The following is a 20,225-nucleotide window of genomic DNA, read 5'->3' as shown; positions in this document are numbered from 1 at the left end:
CACTTCTCTTCAATATCCAAGCTACCAGCCATCCCATCGCAGAAGGAAAGCAGGTCAGTCAGGTGCAATCTGTCCCTGAAAAATATGTGCTGTCTATTCCCAATCACTCTCTTGTCCATCATTTTGCTTGGAGAAACTATTTGCTCTTTAATCTTTCCAAAGTCTGTGAACAGACTGAACAGCAAGTAGTTCTGCAGATCCAACTCCTTGCCCTTTTTAAAGATGAGTATAACACTTCTTCAAACCACCTTGAACCTATCCAGATGATAGATACTGGCACTACTATACAGCAAGCTCCATCTCAACACACTAATCATCCCATTTGAAGCCATGGGCATGCAAATATCTATTTTACATAGTTCTCAGTTTTCTCCTTCATGGTGATGCATAGTGACTTTTTTCCCCAGTTTCTTCTCCAAGATTCTGGGACCTGGATCCATGGAAGCAAATGTTGGCAGTAGACCAAGATGAAGAGGGCAGTGATTAATTACCCTGATTTTCTCCATGTCCTTCTCCATCAGAACATGTTTCCTATTCAGCATTTCCTTGGATCATCCTTTAGTGCTGTTGTACCTACAGAAACCCTTCTTCATGCCTTTCACATCTTTTATCAGTTTCAAATAGAGTTGAGAACCAGCTTTCCTAATGCTTCCATACTGCTCTTTGTCAGCCTGACCTCACTACTGAACACTTACAAGCTATGATTCTTGCTTTTTTTTTTTCCTGCATCACCTCTAGCTCAGGGATATTCCACAGAAGGAAATCAGGATTCCTATCCAGGACATTTGGCAAAAGAAGGCAGGAACTCATGGCAGAGATGGAAAACACGGAGGCCGTGATGCTTCGCCAGATGAGAGGTCTGCAGAATGCTTTCTCACTATCCCTTAGCTGCAACATGGACTGCCTTATTTATCAAAGCACACTGCGCACAGACACCAAAGCCTGGAAAACCTCTCACTGCAAATGTAGGGAGCTTCTGCTCTGGCCTGGGTCTTGTGGGATGTGGGGAAGCCCAAGACAGATGGAGAACATTAGGAAAACCCTGCAGTTTGTCTCTCTGTATCCATTCTGCTCCCCTCTTCTCTGCAAACACTGAGCCAACTTTGCTTTCTTGTGGTGCTCCTACACATCCTTCTCCGCACAAACTTACTCATTCCTGCTGCCTTCCACTAGGACCACAGAGTGCCTTAGCCTCCCCAGCAAAATGCAGAGCTCTTGGGTTTAAAGCAAGCATTAAAAGCCACTTGAGAGCTTGCTGACAACCACTAAATCAATCTTCAGCCTCTATGGACAGGGAATGAAAAAAGCTTACACCGATATCTCTCAGCGATACAGCATTCATTCAGCTGCTGCCGTGCCCTACATGCTGACAGGCTGGTGGAAGAGCTATTTGATAGCAAGCATTGATCTCCATGCTATGGAAAGGTCACTCTGATTCCGGAGGCTGTTGAACTGCAGTTGGGTTCAGGGATGGAAAATGCATCAGGCTGCTTCTGAAACACCATCCTGTCAAGGAGTGGCGCAGACCAAAGCGAAAAGAAGTACAGCTCTAAGTCATTCAATCTGTTCTGACCCATGAGCAATTCTGTTTCTCCCCACTTTTCATTTTTCAAATCGGCTTTCAAGCGAGAAAATCTTTTTCTTATTATTATTTATTTTCTGAATGCCTCTGTTTTCCATTCAGCTGGTGGAAAACATGGCCAACACACATGGTTTCCAGTTGTGAATTAGGACAACCATAACCAGAGGTAACAAGGGCACTCCACTTCTACGGCCCAATGTGTCAACTGACCTCTCTGCCAAAGCTGCTAGTAAGGCCAGAGATGGACCATCTGTAGCAGAGTTTTTGCAGCCATCTGTCTACTGGGAACTGGAGCGAGTCCACCAACAGGCCACCAACAGCCGCCAAACGGAAACAATGTCCAGCATGAAGTGAGACTGTGCCAAGTTGGCTGCCTCTGAAGCGATCACTTTCATCAAGAAACTCATGCTGGTCATGCTGATGGCTGAGTAGGTGCCACTAAGAAACAACCATTATTGGAGGTTTTGAATGGAACAAAACCATTTCCTCTTTGATATGCAGCCCAAAGTTGGGACCACCTCCTTTTTACTCTGCCTCTTGTTCTTCACTGTGTTCCTTTCCCCTTTTTATTTTGTCTTTCTATCTTTCTGCTTCCCATGTATAAACAAATCCTAGTTGGGCAAAATTCTGGGAAGGTTTCCAGATTGTCAGCCTCAGTGAGCCTATTCATCAGAAGAGGATCATACTCAAGCTGAGTCTATGTGTACATGCTCCAGATGCCTTTGTCCAGAGGTCTGAATGAGAAACTTCACAGCCAAAGCTCCCCAAAACAGCTGAGCTCTGGTGGATGTGCTCCACAGAAGACTAAGCAGATAGGTAGTTTACTTTGATATGGCTCCTGTATTTCAGCAACAACAGCTGGAATAATACTGCTGATCCCCTTGTGAACATTCCTCCAGCTGCTGTCTGATAAACTGTATAACATCTAGGGACAAAACGAAGTGAAAGCCAGGAGATAATGTTGAATATGATGTTCCTGAGACCATTATTAGAAAAGCACATTCATGTCCAGCAGCTATGCCTAAAATAAAAAGGACACACAGAGTGCTCAGGGCTCAGCCACGGGAATGCTGTGAAATTCAGAAAACATGAAAACATGATCTACAGATAAGAAATGAAACAAACTCAGCGCACCAAAGAGAAATTCTAGAGATCACTTGATCATGCTTTACAAATATTTACACAGAGAGACTTAGGATAGAGAGCCCTTTAATCAAGATATATCTGGTCTCAGGATCACTTGGAAATGCATGTCCATCCCTTGCTAAATCAGAAATGCCCATTCAAGCCTTCCATAGACATGTCCCCCCATTCATACTGAACTTGATCATTTTGGGCGTAGGCATAGTAACACAAAGGCTGCAATTGGAAATTAAAAAGGGTATATTTTAAACAGGGCAGACAATTAACTTTACTGTCCTCAATGACAGTAAATATTGAGGGGCATGCTCCTGGAAGAAGACATATTGCATTACTCCAAATGACTCCGCCATACTCCAAACTGATTCAACCTCATGTCTGAACTTAAGTTTCAGATCCTGAACTTATTTCTGATAGGAAAGAGAGGGTGAGACTCCAACACTTGCTCTTCACTCCTCTCTCCTAACTTTCCACTTGATCCTGACACCAGTGACACCAGTAAGTCACCTACCAGCGCTGCCCAGTGCTGCCCAGCCTGAGGAAAAGCAGGAGAGGACAAGGACTTGAGCAGATCCAATGATACCCCAGGCACGGAAAAACCTGAGTTCTAGATAAATGTTATTATGATCAGTCTTCAACTCAGAGCACTCACCATAATTAACTAGCCACTATGCACTGTCACAGTATCAATAAAAGGTGCATTTTCTTTTTGCTCATTTTTAACTCTCTTGTCTCTTTCCTCTAATAAAGGGTAGAAAACATTATCTCAATTCACAAATCTAAAATGAATTTACCTTTTCCTTCCTACTAAGAAGAGTCATTTGAAAAGTGAGAGTCCTGCACTGATCTCTTCTCACAAAGGGTCATGAACAGTACATTCTTTGTAGCCATTCCTTTTTAATTTCATGGTCATTCACCTGGTTCTGATTTTCCTCTTTTGTTTATCTAGAGTAATGAAGCTCTCAGCATGTCTGCCACAAGTTTAGGAAAGGCATGGGTCTACATAGTGTAAACTCAGTTCTTGTGGAATGCTGTGAATCCCATGCATATCTTGGGTTCTCAGACTTGAAATAGTCCACCAACATGCATTTTACAGGGATGTGGGCCAATGTGGACCTTTGTTTAATACAACTCTCCTATAAAATGACTCTCACCCCTACAAAGGGGCACTTTAAGGTTGCATCTGATCTCCACATAGGTGTACAGGAGCTCTTTGAAATGCGATGTATCAAGGAATCTCATATGCATCTGAAGCCAAAGGCAGAACAAAGCTAAGGGATTAGAGAATTATTTAGCCCACGAGATGTAACACTTCTTCACACTCCACACTTAAGCTCCTGAAAAGTACTGTTAGTACTTCGGGCCAGGTGTTTTCATAATGGATCAAGCATGTTTTGATGTTATCAAAGACCCAGCCCAAAATACCTTGAAGCAACTTGCCTGCCAGGAGGCAGTGCACGTCCACCTCTCTGCAAACAAGGTTTCCTGGGCTATATAAAGGCATAGAAAACAGCACACATAGCTTTTGAAAACAGAACAATGAGACTACATGAGGTCATAGTACTAATTTCACTGTACTAATTTCTCTGGCACTAAAAGGAAAGAGTAATGCCAACTAAGCCACCATGATGACTTTTTACAAGACCCACTCATTACAAAGTAGTTCTTCTTCAGGCAACAGACACCCAAAATGGGACAGCAAAACCTCCAGGATCCATGCTGATCAAGAGACAGTTACTTTCCCCAGTAAGAAGAGAAAAGAATGAAAGCCATACCTCCAAACAGAGACATAAATGATAATCAACAGCAAAAGTGTCAGCGAAGATACTCCACAGCCTACAATTAACGTGACAGAAGGGACCAGCACCTTTTCCATGTTCTGAAAGAGAGAAAGTAACACATTAAAAAAAAAACAAAACAAAACAAAAAGATGATGAAGATGCTCAGCAAACGCTACCAGCTCAATTTCGTGGCAAGAATTTTTCTCCTAATTGTCTGATTGTACATCAACTCAATCGACCTTCACATCACACTACACATACAAATAAAGAGGAGAGAGGCCCATGAGTTACTTCAGGTTGACCCTGTCTTTCTTTGGACTTCACTCTGCTCCCACACACACCTGTGTTAAGTTTGGGTTTAAAAATCTGATATTCGTAGTGAGGTGTGTAAAAGTCACAGGTTTGCAAGAGGAGATCAGACCTTTCACATCCAGTGCGGAACTTCAAAGATAATTAATGAGGAAACAGCAGAAAGCTCTGCCTACACTAGAACGATTACAAATGAGCTCTTCTGGGAATGGCTGTTGCTGAAGCTTGGAGGATGAAAAGAAGGTGAAAATCTTCCACCGACTACAAACATCCATCTGGCAAGGGAGGAGCTGAAGCAAGCAAAGGAAAAATAAGATGTATATCCTCCCCAGGGAGCAGCAACTAGTCATACCATACATCACTTCACTGCTCTTATGCTACTTGACAAGGCATTTCTTCATATGCAGGGATTTTTACGGAAAATGCTGGCATGCAATGGTTCTCCTTTGCTGTCAACACGAGAGATCTGCCACTGACCACACCTTGCAATACCAAGAACAAACACGTGTTGTAACTACTCCTAATCTAGTTCTCTGCATTCCCTGGGACTAAGTCCATAACCAGCTACTATATGCCAGAGACTAACATCACTAAACTCCCCTTGTTCTTAGGATCTCTTTCCCACTTGGTTTCCTCAGCTGCAGGCTTTTTATTCAGCACGTTTCACATTTCCACATCAGTGATCTCTGCTGGAGAGAGGACAGAGAAGCAGGGACCCCACCATGCAGCAGATGTACCAGAGCCCCTCCATTTAAAGTGATTATGCAGTACACAAAGGTGTGGGAGCACACAGTCAAGGTTGTCATTAGATTGGCGCAGTACCAACACCTATTGCCGCAGCTATGGAAGTGAGATGGTTTCTGACATAGCAAGAGCTCAAGGTAGAAAAAAAAAAAAATTAAAAAAAGAAAAATCAATTACGCATGAATTTGGGAATGGAACAGGCAGTCCTCTGAGGACTTGTCCAGACTATTTTGTTGGCAGGCATGAGGCTGCTCAACCTGAACCTCCAATCAGCAGGACATCATGAAGCAGAGGTTACTGCAGCTCTGTTCCAGGCTACTGAGCCTTCTGCAAAGCAAAATATATTAGGCAAGGTTCGGTGCTGTGTTTATATGGAGTCTGGCCAACTCAACACATGGGCAAAGCAAATATGTCTCTTGACTGAAGGCCTACAGTTAGATTTACTCCACAGAGCCCACTATGAAGAAGGGATGAACCTCCCCAGTATATTTTTATCTGAGTTGAACTATCCTAACAGTTTGAAGGGCTTGGTAAGATCTTCCTTGCCTGCATATTTCAACCAAAAGCACTTCTCGCATTTTGAATAATCTCAAGGGGGCAATTAACGAGGAACAAAACTTTCACCATAGAGCTGCCACGAACCCCTCAGGGGCTATTGGGAAGGCTGGCACAAGACCTTAAGGGATCTAAGACAAAATGTAGCGATGAATTCAAAGGCTTGAATACCCAACTGGGTTTATACACCCAAAGGAGTAAAGGCAGCTTGTGGGATTTTTACTCAAAGCTGACTGGATACAGATCAGTTGCAGACTGGAAGCCAAACTGAATTGCAGTGTGGTGCTAACTCTGCAACATTTCCTTCCTGCTCATCTTATTAACTCTGACATGTCAGTAACTTAACATGACTGTATGGCTTCACTGAGTTTCCTTTATGAAACAGGAGGCTTGGGATTCTCGGAATCTAACACCATACATCTTATGCAAATCCATACATACCAATGTTCTGGATGCTGAACCTAATTCAGATTGCAGAAACAGTGGTACTAGATTTCAGGCAATGACTCATGCCTTTGAATTATGAGCAATTATGTATAAACATGGAACAACATGGCAATGAGCCTTGTCAGTCCTCATCAATCCTTGTCTACCTGGACTTGAGCAAGGCCTTTGACATGGTCCCCCACCACATCCTTACCTCCAAATTGGAGGGATGTGGATTTGATGGGTGGACCACCCAGTGGATAAGAAACTGATTGAAAGGCTGCAGAGAGATTGGCTCTATGTCCAGGTGGAGGCCGGTAACGAGTGGCGTCCCCCAGGGGTCTGTCTTGGGACCAGTGCTCTTTAACATCTTTATCAGTGATATCGATGACAGAATCGAGTGCACCCTCAGCAAGTTTGCTGACAACACCAAGCTGAATGGTGTGGCTGACACAGTAGAAGGAATGGATGCCATTCAGAGGGATCTGAGTTTTGCACTTGGATCTGAGGAATCCCAGGCATCCATACAGACTGGTGGGAGCGGTCCTTGAGAGCAGTCCTGTGGAGATGGACCTGGGGGTCTTGATAGATGAGAAACTTAACATGAGCCAGCAATGTGCCCTTGCAGCTTGGAAGGCAAATTGTGTCCTGGGCTCCACTAAAAGAGGGGTGGCCAGCAGAGACAGGGAGGTGATAGTCCCTCTCTACTCTGCTCTTGTGAGGCCCCATCTGGAGTGCTGTGTCCAGGTGTGAAGCCTCCAATACATAAAAGACAGGGAGCTGTTGGAGAGGGTTCATAGGAGAGCCACGAAGATGATCAGGGGACTGGAGCACCTCCCCTAGGAAGACAGGCTGAGGGAGCTGGGCTTGTTCAACCTGGAGAAAAGAAGGCTGTGGGGTGACCTCATTGCAGCCTTTCAGTACCTAAAGGGAGCCTACAAACAGGAGGGGAATCAACTCTTTGAAAGGGTTGATAACTGCAGGACAAGGGGAAATGGTTTTAAGTTGAGGGAGGGGAGATTTGGGTTGGATGTTAGGGGGAAATTCTTTATAGAGAGTGCTGGAACAGGCTGCCCAGAGAGGTTGTGGATGTCCCTACTCTGGAGGTGTTCAAGGCCAGATTGGATGGGGCCCTGCATGTGGCAGGGGGGTTGGAGATTCATGATCCTTGAGGTCCCTTCCAACCCTGGCCATTCTGTGATTCTGTGAATCCATCCAGCAAGGTTCTGCATCTTCCCTCACCTAGAGCTTCCTGAACTACTTCCAAAAAAGGCTTCAGTTCACACATTGATTCTTCCTCTTAACCTCTATGAAGACTTGTATCACTGAGATTTTTAACTCATGTGACTCTATTCACACCAAGAGAATTTACTCCTGCCAAATATTTGTTGAAGGCTAGAAGCTGTTTTCAGGGGGAAGTAGGTAAACACAAAGTAAGAAATTTCAGGGAAAACATTAACCTTTCAAATTGTCTCTCATTTAAAAAAGTTGAGACTGGACATGTTCCGTGTGCTCTGAGTGCTGAAATATTGTATCCTGCTCGTTATAAATTGATGGAGGGGAATCTTCTGTGAACAGAAGTTTCTGATTTAGTCAGGATATGGAAAAGAGATGCAATCTCTGGCACAAAATCACAGTTTCTCCCTTTGCCATCTCTGTTTTGCTTGCTTACTGCAGAACCCAAGTTACCCCACCTCAGAGATGGTTGTGATAAACTGGGGAGCACAAGCTGCTCAGACTTGGCCTGGTTTGTGTTCTCTCATTCCAGTCTCAACCCTCTTTTCTCTCCCTGCTCCTCGCTTTCGGCAATATGAGTTCACATCACACAAACGGTGGCCTGGGATGATCATCGATTGTGACATTTGATTTAAGTAGGTCTTGTCTCACTGACTTTTCATGGGTAACTGGATAAAAGTCAGGGAGGAGCTCCATTAAAGCAAAAAAAAAAACAAACAACAAAAACAAACAAATCAAGACATGCAACTCACGCCATCTGAGAGCAACATGAGAAATTGAGTTTGGATTTTAATGGATGAGTAGAGTTTATCCCAGCACTCAAAACACAATAACCTTAATTCCCCTCACTTCCACATCCTCTCTGACCCCTTCATCCAGCCAGCTCTGTTGGTATTGTGAGAGTGGATAACTATAAAAAAACACTGCCTGTAGTAAGAGATACTTCTTTGGGAATAAAACATCCTAAAGGCTTAGGCCTTTATATCTTAGAATTCTGCTTTCTTTTTACATTTTTAAGATTTCTCTGTCCTCTTCATCTTCCTTCCCACCTCCTACACTTCTTCCCTTTGGCAAATGAAGCATCATTTGTTTTATTTCTTCTGATTAATTAAACCCCCCGACAGAAGGTGGTTGGATGCTGTGGGATCTGAGGCTGGCAAGGAAAATTTCCTTGGAGGAAGAAGAGGGGAAAAAGAAAGACTGATTTAAAAAGAAATAGTAATACCAACAGAATGACATCAAGGGGGTCTTAAAGTGAGAAAGAAAGTCTTACAGGAGTTTCCCAACATCACAGCTGAGGAATAAAGTCATTGCTTGCAAAGGACAGACTCAGGAGGTCCACCTGCTTGGACAGAAGATGGTCCCAAATGGCCCAGCCCTGCTTCTTTCACCTCCCCATGTCTGCTGATGCATGGCATTTGGAAGCATCTCAAAATGCAGATGAGACTGTTCTCCTATGGAACTGGAAAAGAAACCTTTGCCTGGGCTGGGTAGGAACAGAGTCTCAAGTCCCACGACTCTGTCAGCAAGCATGACAAAGGAGGAGAAAAGCAATCAATGACATCAGCTAGGATGGAAATAACGAGTGCTACTGCCTGGGGCTGTTTGCTGTCCTGCCGCTGCATCGCTCTGCCTAACAGGGCAGAAGGACACTCCTTCACAATTTTGCTTTGCTTCCTTCTTCTTTTCTATTTCGTCCTCTTCCTTTCTCAGTCCTTTTTTTCTCCCCTACTTTTTCTTCCTTTCTCCCTTAATTTGACCATTTTTCCATGACTGCTTTCCTGCCTTTTCTTTTCACTCTTCACACTCCTCTCTGGCTCTCCTCCCTCTGCATTCTCATGAAAGACATGTATGTCTTTCTTTCCTCCCCTTAGTTTCTGCACAGCACTGAAAAGTGACTGCATTTGAGCTGTGCTTGTTCCATTACTCTGCTCTGGCTCCAGGGTCAAACAGGCTCCCATTAGAACAAAGTCAAAAATGGTATTTCTTAATGCCATGCAGTTTGCCTGAGACCTCACAAACAAGCTGTTCTTTTTGCTTTCCCCATCTTTGATACTGAGAAAGGCTGAACAAACTCTCTATAGGTATGATAGCCTACTAATAAAGTCACTGATTATTTATTTTTCTCCCAATTTAAATGCAGACATTGGGAACTTAAGGTGCTACGCTTTGTTTTTATGAATGTGTTTGCAATTCAGAATCGTTGCCTTGAGCCTGACTTCTAGCATATTTGAAATTAAAGATTCATGAAAATAGAGAACTGCAGAAGTATGGGTTGCAAGGGACATCTGGAGGCTTCTAACACAACTTGTGGCTTGGAGCAAGACTATCACCAGCCTTAGGTGAGGCAAGTCATGGCAATGTCCATACTAAAAGACCATACTATTCTGCCTGTGAAAATATTTTCCTACCATCCCATATGAAATCTTCCAAGCTATGGCTTGTGATTCTTGTCCTGTTATATCATCACACACAAGTGAGGAGTTTGATTTTATCATTTTGCAGCTGTCAATCTTAATGCCTGTGGGCTGTGGTTACCTTCCTCTCTGTAAGACCAAGTCCAGCACCCTCTACCTTTTCTCACAAGTCATAAGCAGTAAGGCTCATTCTACTCTTCTAAAAAAGAAATAGACCTAATGCATATGCTTTACTACAAGAATTGTTCAGAAAACATTTTTGTGCCACTAGACTAAAGGGTTTTCACAATTCTTGAGTAGTTTTTAAAGCCACATTCTGTTGATTTTGTTGCTGGTTGGACAACTTTCAAAGCAGAGAGCTATCAAAGAGTTGTTAAAATTGCTGGAGAATAATGCTTTTACCAGTACTCATGAAAGTGATAGTTTTCTGAACAAAGTGGTTTATGTCACTGCTGTAAGAAAAACAACCTAAGAGGAATGAATGAACGGTGGATGTCCTTGACATCCATGAAAAAATCTTGAAAATATTTTTATCCCTTTTTGGTTAGATTCTAGGTTTCTCATTCAGGGTCAGGCTTTTTCTGTTACACAGAAAGTACAGAGGTAACAACGACAGGTGTAAATCTATGAGCAAGATTTGAATGTGATGGATCTCCAGTGTCATCTCCAGCTACCACCCATCAGCTGCTGTTCATAGCCCAGCTCCCTGGCCCCAGGCTATTCTTCCAGCGTAATATGCAGTATCTTCATCTTCAGCCTTCATCTGAGTAAGAACAAGACTCTGGATACAATTCAGCTCATGGTGCTGTTGCTGATGCATGCATCCACCTCTGATGATTCTGCAGAGCTAAAAGGAGTAAAGCCTTGCCCCTTCCTGTTCATACCTCATCCCATAGCACAGGAAGGTGCTGTTCATATGCCACTGCTCACACTGTGCTCAGTGAAAGTAGCATGGACACCCAGCTATCCAGTTGCAGGGGTCCATGCCAGCTGGTGAGGCAGGTATAGAAGGCTCTGTTTTCATCTCCTGGAAGATACACTTCTTACACTGGTTATTGTTGGTCTGCTCTGTCCCACAGACATTTAAGCTTGTGTTACCAGAGGAGAAATTTCAGCTTGTGTCATACACACTAATAGAAATTCTGCTAGGGATGGGAGAGAGGAAAAGGAGGGCCCCAAAATACAAGCAGTATCAAGGATTTAGTGAAGACAAGACTGGGATCACACTGAAAGGAGATGTTTTGGTGAGTCAGAATTAGCAGCAGCCCTACAGGGTTCATTTAATTCAGAGCAGAGGAGCACTGAGAAGGCACCAAAGTATCTTCCAATCTCTGAGGAAGGCTTTGAGATCCCTGCAGAAAAATCTCTCAGTGGTGTCATTAACAAATAATTTCCTTGCAACTTCTTTTCCAACATCTTCCCCAGCTCAGCCCATGTCATTGTGAGAGAGATTGAGGGGATTAGTACCTCATTTTGCTACCTTCATATCATAACTACCATCTTCTCATGTCAAAACTAATAAGTGCCCATTATTGGGAATGTATCTGTGGAACGGAGGGCTACTTTTATGTAATTTGGCCAGTCTAAGAGGCAATTTTTTGTAATTGCAGTACACAGAAATCACCCAGAGAGATACCTTAACGTGTTACTATTTATTAACTGCTAGCTCTTCACTTGGTATTGAGTCTGCTCTCAAGATACAACATGGCAATCTGCATTTAGTAAACAGCCTTGACGAAGCTCTCAGGGCAGAGGAGTGGTCACATAACCGCTCGTTAATAGGAACTGTCAGGATAATTTCCTTCAGTCTGGTGGAGAATTACGGGAGTTAACAGCACGCATTATCTACCTGCCAGTCATCAGCAGAGCAATCAGCTTGCTGCTGCTGTTTCGACTACCAGAATGCATTCCCAAGCCCAGAATGTGAAGTCCTGATAACAAGGAGGGCTGGATCATGACTGTATTAATACTAGGGAGTATTCTCCTGCCCAGCCAGCTGTTTTTAAACATTCCTCATTTCTGGAGGTGTTCAAGGTCAGGTTGAACACAGACCTGGGCATCCTGCTCTGGTGGTTGGCAATCATGCCTATGGCATGGGAGCTGAAATTATTTTATCTTTGAGGTCTCTTCCAACCCAAACCCTTCAGTGATTCAGATTCTTAGACACAGGGAATAAGCTCTTTGACATGAGGGTGGTGAGGTGGTGAGGCACTGGAACAGGTGGCCTAGAGATATTGTGGATGCTCCATCCTTGAAGTGTTCAAGGCCAGGTTGGATGGAGCTTCAGCAGCCAAAACTAGTAAGATGCCCTTTTCCATGGCAGGGGAGGTACAATCTTGTAATCTTTAAAGGTCCTTTCCTACCCAAACCATTTTACAATTCTATGATTTTCACTAAATAGCCCATTACTATTATTTTAAAATACACAATTTTATTCCTTCACCATCCTTTTCCCACTGCAAAACTAGTGAAACCACTGCTTAATGAGTCTCTGCTGAATATCAGCATCCCTCTGCAAGCCACAGACTGGGAACCTGCGTGCTGAGCTTGGGGATGACCAGGAAAGAGCATGGGGTCTATTCCCAGCTTGCCTGCAGGTCAACTGTATATGCACAGGTCCATTATATAGGCCAATCTTTTCAACGTCCACTCAAACGATCTGCTTCAAACTGAAAACACAGCCCTTAACTTCTCAGGGGCTTATTTTAAACCCTGTAAATGGAAGAGAATAATAGCACACTCCCTCTCTCTTCCAGAGCTTAATTCAGCTTGGATTTTTGATATGTGTAAATGCCTTCAGGGGTTCCTGGAGCTACATCAGGACAAGCAAATACAAGCATCTCTCTCTCTGCTGTGCAATATTAACACGGGGAGGTATGAAGAAGAGAGAGGAGAGAGTTTTTTGTTTAACTGTTTGTTAACTAGCCAGTCAGAGTTCCTGTTTTTTTAAAATCCTTGCTTTTGTGCACCCAGTAAGACTAATCCTGCTTCAGCCTTTCCCTTTAAAGCACATTTTACATTTCAGAAGAGAAAACAGAACCACTTTTCACAAACACATATACATGAAAAAGGCTGATAATAACCAGATACCTCTATGGGTACACTCTCCTTTCTTCTGAGAGAAGGCAGAGGCAGATAGAACCTCATTCAGAGTATGCAATAGTATCATCAAATGCACTGCAGTAAGCAGTAAAACGTTATCTTGTTATGTCTGTAATTGAAAATACGATGGTCCACGATGCATCTGGCCCATGTCACCTTGGAACAAAGTGATGTGGCTTAGTTAATGTTCATACAAGCTCAAGGTTCTAAGCAGAAGGGTCTTATCTGTACTGCCTTGTGGAATGTCCGTGGACCACTGCATTCCTGGGCCATCCCTGGGCATTGCTGGAACAAGCCAATAAACAGTAATAACAATTATGCAGTGGGAGCAATTAAAGGGCAGTGATAGAGCCTTTGTTCTGTACTTTGATACTATTAATACAACTATGATTACTAGTATTATTTTAGAGTATGGACATATAATCAGTGTCTAAAGATATTAAAAATGAGCCTCCTTCATTGCTTCTCTATAGTCTGGATTGTTCCTTCTCTGTACTACACAGAGGACAGTCAGTTCAAAGTCGATAAATGATTTACAATGCCTATCCACGCATTGCTCATCATGTTCTGCTTCCACTACTGTGTCCTCAGCTCGACTAATTTCCTAGCAGTAGCGTGCAGCCCCTTGCAGGGAAATGTGTAAGATTTACACACATTTAAAAAAAAAAAAAAAAAAAAAAAAGAGAGGGAAAAAAATAATACTGTGGCAGACTGGGAATTGAAAGTGAGGGGGGAATCCAGACTGTGTTTATCCTGTTTTAAGCCATATTTTGGTTCCATGCCAGATGACAGCATTTCACCAAATTATTCCAAAACAACCCGCTGTTTGTTTTACTCCATCAGTGTCGTGCTGGTGAGTAATGCCAGACCGGCAGTTTTCCCTACAGAACAGGCAATACGTATCCTCCCTGACTTGGCCCTGGAGAGAAAACCATCAGGGGAATATCTGGCAGCAGGCAGAAATGAGGTATCTAGAAGATCTAAGGGAATGGCATGGATCTGCATCAGGGGAGGTCAGGTTGGGTGTTAGCAAAAGATTCTTCATGGGGAGGATGGTGGGCATGGAACAGGTTCCCCAGGTGGTGATCACAGCCTCAAGATGCCAGAGCTCAGGTAGCATTTTGACAATGTGCTTGAACATAGAGTTTGCATTTTGGGTGTTCCTGTGTGGAGCCAGGAGTTGGACTCAGTGATCCCTGTGGGTCCTTTCCAACATGGTATTCTATGTTTCTATGATAAGACTTCTGCTAGACATGCTCATATGGAGAACAAATTCCTGCCTTCCTCTTCCTCTTTTATCACTATTGCCCATTAAAGGCTAATTTTTAAGGAAAAGCTTCATCCAAAACATGAGCCATAAGCACTTCTGCAAATATTGGACAAGACATCCCTAAACAATTTAATTAATTCCTTTTAATTATTGCTTGTAGCTGTGATTCCTTTCCTGTAAGGACCAGGAAGAAGCTTCCCATCTTTCACTGCTCAATCACTGAAAATGTCTGCACTGGCAATGGTTCCTGATCCAAACTAAGGTTGAACCAGAAATCTTGAATTTAAAGATTTGCCTGGAGACATTCAAGGTGAGGCTGGATGGGGCACTGGGTAACTTGATCTAGCTGTTGGTGTCTCTGTTCTTTGCAGGGGAGTTGGATGAGGTAGACTTCAAAGGTCCCTTCCAACTCAAATGACTGTATGATTTCACATTTCCAAGCCATTATTAGTCTTCTGAGTCTTTTGGGAGCATGTTGGCTGGAATTTGCCTCTGAATACAATATGAAGGGATTTCAGCTGTTTAGCAGATGATGTGATTTGTGTGCATCACACAGATGCCGCATGCTGTTATGATGACAGTGACAGCTTTCTCCCTGTTGCAATCTGAAGAGCCTGTGGGATCAAGCTTGTTTTCACCTACTCAGCATAAACACACTGCTGGTTACTGGGGAGCTACTGGTGCTGGTTCCCTTTACTTGGGACAATGATGTCAAAGCAGCACACTAGGAGTCAACTTTCATCCTTATGCTCATCTCATTCACAACTAAGTGACTGGGGAGTAAAACTGTAACTTCCTCTGGATTTACAACCGTGCCCATTGTGTACAAGCATGACCAAAATTGCCCCAGTAGTAAGATATTCCCTGTCCAGAGAAGGGCTGACACTACTTCCAGATTGAAAAAAGCAAAAAGAACAATTTGTCATGAAAAATGAAAGCATTGTCTTGCTTATGGGAAACGAATAGTGTCATTTTGCTCTCACAGATTTACTGCATGTATTCTGTACATCCTTCTGGTTGGTAGGGCAGGTAGATAGAGAGTATTCAACCTACAGACTTAGTTTCAAAGGACCATTATGACACACAATATCATGCTTTCTGTTTAGACTGTCCTAACTTTCAGGAGTTTTCCAGCTCCTGTTCTCATAATTAAGAATCTGACAGTGGTTTTTCATGCATATTGACCATTTTCACTTATAGACTGCCTTTATATCAAAACATTGCCAATAAATTTGTCCATGCGGCTATCCATAGAGAGAAACAGTATTAAGGCACAAACGTTTTGGAAACAGATTCAATTCTGGTTTAAATGAGTAGCCATCTGTTGCAAAAAAATAATAATAATGACTTAACATCCACATCTCATTGCATGGCAGTTCAAGGGCAACCTAAGCCTTTAGGCAGAGCACAACAGGAATCAGTGGTGAAAGAGCTTGTCAGAACTACCTAAAAAAGGCTTTTCCGGGCAAAAGCACTATGGAGCATAATAGAGACAGGTACAGAATGCTTGACAGTTCAACTATCTCCCACTTCAAACACAACCTGCTTAGTCCTTACAGGGCTTTGAAAAGGAAGATAATTCCATTTAGCACTAATACGCTGACTCCCACCCCTAATGAGCCAATGAAACCAGCCTCCATCACCCACTCCTTACCATTTTCTAACAAGCACCTTTGTGCTGTCTCCCACGTTGCACTCTGCAGTGGGAGAAGCTCTCCCTCCTCATCTCCCCCCCCCAAAAAAAAACCACCTAGAAAGCTATCCAGTGTTCTTTCTTTAAACCTCCTCTATATAAGCCAAATTGGTGCAATGCATAACGATGGCAGATGTGCCATGACTTGCTGCTATGACTAAAGTCCTTGCACTGTTTACATGTGCCCCCACTCCCGCCTGTATCCATGTGTTGCTTTTTCTCCTGCATTTCAGCTGGAAGCTATTTTGGACCAGGTTGGCTCTTCTGGCCCATTCAGCACTGAGCAGATTGCTCAGTCTTGCAAATCACACTCTGTAACTAAGCCTCCTAAGCAACTTGGTGGTCCAAATTACATGTGATAAATGTAAAATAACTGTGGAGCAAGAGTTACAGGTGGATATGGTCAGCAAGCAAGATGCTTTGTGCAATTCTGGATGCACTCTGTGATTTTCCCAAATACATGCCCTTACCCACCATCCCAAATGAATGCTCTAACTCACCCAACCCACTTCTCCACCCTCCAGCAATGAGTCACACCTCAGCCACACTTTCTCCCTTCTACAGAGCAAACAACAGACACAGAGACCTGGTTTACAGGCAAAAGGGCAGGGAAAAGACCTGCCAAGCTCATCTCAGCCATTCACTTGCCCCAAAGCCATACAAACCATCCCCAACTCATCTCTGCTGATGGAGACTTGCCTATTCCCCACACCCAGGAGATTTTCCCTTGCACCTAAATTAAACTTTTCTCACTGCAGTTCAAGCCCAATCCTCAGCAGACACAAAAAGCAGATTACTCCCTTTCCTCAACTCCTTTCTATCCACTTAAAGGCTATTATCCTCTTTCCCCTCAGCATTTTCACCTTGAGAAACAATACAAACCCTCTCAAAGAACTCACCCTTGCTCACTGCCATCAGTGTGGAGGATACTGTGCCAGGTGTGGATGACACACTGTCCCTTCCCACCTACACAGACACATATACAATCACTCCCACACTCATATATTGTACAAGTCCTGAGCACAGAGACACAAAGAGACACTGCTTATCCCACTTTGCCCACATTTCTGGCCATAGATGGCTCAAATCATTGCAGGCTGAGACTGAGAGCTGCTTTTTGGACCCCTAGCAAAGGGAAAGTTGGAATGGGGAAAACCCGGGTGTCCTGGCTTAAATCCACATCTCTTTTAATGCAGCAGTAAGCCATGGCTGGGTAATAGGGCAGCTGTCACTAAGCTGCCTTCGTGGCAACAAGCCATTAACCACTGCAGGTTCAAAATGAGCACCAAACCCCTCGGGAGCACCTGGACAAGCAGCACCCCAGATGCAGACAGGGAGATTTTAATTTCAGCTGAAGCCAAGGGACTAACCTCAGCCACGCTCTGCTCCTGGGGTCACCTGGTTAATGCCAGAGCTCTTCTCATCTGAACACTGAAGGGTGAATTAGGCTCGGTATTACTCACGCTGAAGCAGTGAATCCCACAGTGTTTTAAGCTCACAGCCACTTGATCATGCTCCTCTCTCCCACGTCCCCTTCAGATGAAGAGACAGAGGGTGATGCAGCATTTGCCTGCAGAAGAGTCGCTGCCAGGGCTGTGCGGAGCTCTCTGGCTTCGGAGAGCTGCAGCAATCCCACCTCCTGGAATTTCCAGCGAAAGCCCCAAGCGAATCCACAAGCGTGGAGTAAAAAACTCAGCAGTCAAAAGCTGTCAGATGTTAATATCGACTGAACTGCTCGCTGGATCGACAGACAGCCGAATCCGCAGACAGCTGAAGGAGGTGGGATGTGGGGATGACTGCTTAATATGCTGAGCCAAATCCTCCTATTATTACTTTGTGTGCTACCTGCCTTCTTTTAATATATTCTGCTGTTGTCTCTCCTCGAAGCTCAGCACTGAGAGGGATTTCCTATAACCCTTGTCTCTTTCGTTTTACTTGCTTTTCTTCACGCACTGGCCACTTATTTGTGGATTCTTAGTTATATGTGTACAGTATTCTTCATCCACATCTCACACCAAAAGAGCACACCAAGCATTGCTCTGCATCCTGGCACCTGCAGTATCGTACAGGCTCCATCAGTATTCCTCTTTCTCTCAGAGCCCATCAAAAATCATTGACTCCATGATCTCTCCAAACTCAATGAGGGTTAGCCCAAATTCTTCCTGCAGTGCATGCTGATGGACTTAAGTCAGCAGTGACAAAGCAAACACAGCAGGTGACTTCCAGAAAAATGATGTTGTGAGATCACAAATCAGCTCCTCTCTTAGGAGGCCACACTTACAAAATAATTCAATTCTTGTTTGTTATAATGCTGGGTTGGCCATTGGGCCACCAACAGGCATCATACATCTCACTGTTTTCCTAATTGTATTATGAGAGAGTGGGAGGTGAAAACCCAGCTGGTTCATGCTCCATCCACTCCATGCTAAAAGCACTTGGACAAACTCAGGGGGATTGTACCATATTTAGTAAATAGAGCATCCTTGATGAGCAAGAGAAATAGCAGCATGGAGTTTATGATTTGCAGAATCACAGATTGCTCCCAGCGGCTGCCACAGACCTGGGGAAGGACCTGCCCTGAGTAGACATAGCAGCACTTGCACCATACGCCTCCCCAGTGTCAGCACCAAGCTCTCCTGGGAGGGGTGGTAGTCCCAGCTGGATCTCCCCTCTTCATGTTAGCCTCTCAACATTTCAGTATCAGGAAATTTCAGGAAATATTTCCAGTTCAAGGGCTCTGTAAGAAGAGGCACAATCAGCTGAGACACACTCCATCCACATGCAGCAGGACAGGGTGACAAGGTGCCAATGGTACAAACGTGTGATTTGGACCTCAGAAATCCAGATGCTCACAGCTCTGCCCTGGCACGGCTCTTGCTAACTGAGCAAGCGGAGGTTCCTAATGCTCTGCTGGGGAAATGACAACACTTGGACATTTCTGTAGCACCCTTCAGGCTCAGGGCACCGTACAAATGAGGATGCATGCAGGCTTGGATGTCACCTGCAAGGGTGCTGCAGCTGGGGAAAGGGAAGCAGAAAGCAATGAAGTGATTAGCCCAAGGTCACGATTTCATCTGCAAGCACAGGGAAAGCTCTAAGCCCTGTGGCTTAACCAATACACACAGATACAGCAACCCTAATGAGCTCTTCATTAGACCCACATTGCATGACTGGAATGGTTTGACACTGTAGGAACTCTAGCCAAGCAATAGTGAGAACTTTTCTTTCAAATTTTCAAAGAGTTAACACTGCAAGAGAAGCAGCCTTATTCTTAAGGAAACCTGTGAATAACTGAATTTGAGAGCTGGTTATTCTGAAGGCAAGCAAAAAGCTTTGTTCTTATCCAGACCCCAAATCTCAGGTGATAAACAATGGTAGAATATAAATGCTAAAATACTCATCTCCAAATAAAGTGTTCTGGTCTTATCAAAGTGAAACACTGCCATAATTTTCCATCGAAAGTATCATCAGCCCATTCCGAGCAGCCATTCTGACCCAGCCAAGATGCACACTGTGAGTCTATTCTCTATGCTTCATTATTTCCCCAGGGTAAAAAGGATTTTTTTCTCCTCTGCTGCACAGACATCATTGGGATGTTTTCAGTTAAAAAAAAAAAAAAAAAAGTAAATGTTGTGAGTCGAGAGAGCAGCTCTGAACTCATTGTCCCCTTAGGTAGGAAGCATACCACAAAATGTTTTTTTGCCTTTGTGCAAAGTGAAGCTAACAGCATAAAATCCACTTCTTTTTTTTTTTTTTTTGCATTGCATTCCATTGCATTGCATTGCATTGCATTGCAACAACCTGGGACGTTACATCTCACTCCTACACTTACCATGTCACCAACACATTTCCAAGTGAACTTGAATTTGTACGCTACCAGTGCTCTAAGAGCTCAACTTTAAAGCTTGGTTGACTTCATAAAGAACCAACCATGGCAGGCAGAAGAGATGACGCAAGCCAATTCAGACAA

General features: G+C 43.7%; 1 protein-coding gene across 9 annotated transcripts in view; it reads right to left on the bottom strand.

Annotated features, from left to right (window-relative positions):
• ADGRB1 (adhesion G protein-coupled receptor B1) overlaps positions 1 to 20,225 on the bottom strand; it is a 277,528-nt gene that overhangs the window by 62,111 nt on the left and 195,192 nt on the right. For 5 of the 9 annotated variants that reach the window (XM_052704254.1, XM_052704257.1, XM_052704255.1 and 2 more), the window contains 2 exons: positions 4,498 to 4,601; positions 3,234 to 3,329 (listed from right to left, as the gene is read on the bottom strand). In XM_052704254.1, the coding sequence (XP_052560214.1) occupies positions 3,234 to 3,329; positions 4,498 to 4,601 (200 nt within the window). The remainder of the gene's footprint in view (positions 1 to 3,233; positions 3,330 to 4,497; positions 4,602 to 20,225) is intronic. The other 4 variants (XM_052704258.1, XM_052704261.1, XM_052704262.1 and 1 more) reach the window with 1 other exon arrangement.

The sequence above is a fragment of the Tympanuchus pallidicinctus genome, unplaced genomic scaffold (genome assembly GCF_026119805.1).
Source record: "Tympanuchus pallidicinctus isolate F22 unplaced genomic scaffold, pur_lepc_1.0 scaffold5, whole genome shotgun sequence".
Classification (NCBI taxonomy): Eukaryota; Metazoa; Chordata; class Aves; order Galliformes; family Phasianidae; genus Tympanuchus; species Tympanuchus pallidicinctus.
This window is presented reverse-complemented; position numbering and strand designations above follow the sequence as displayed.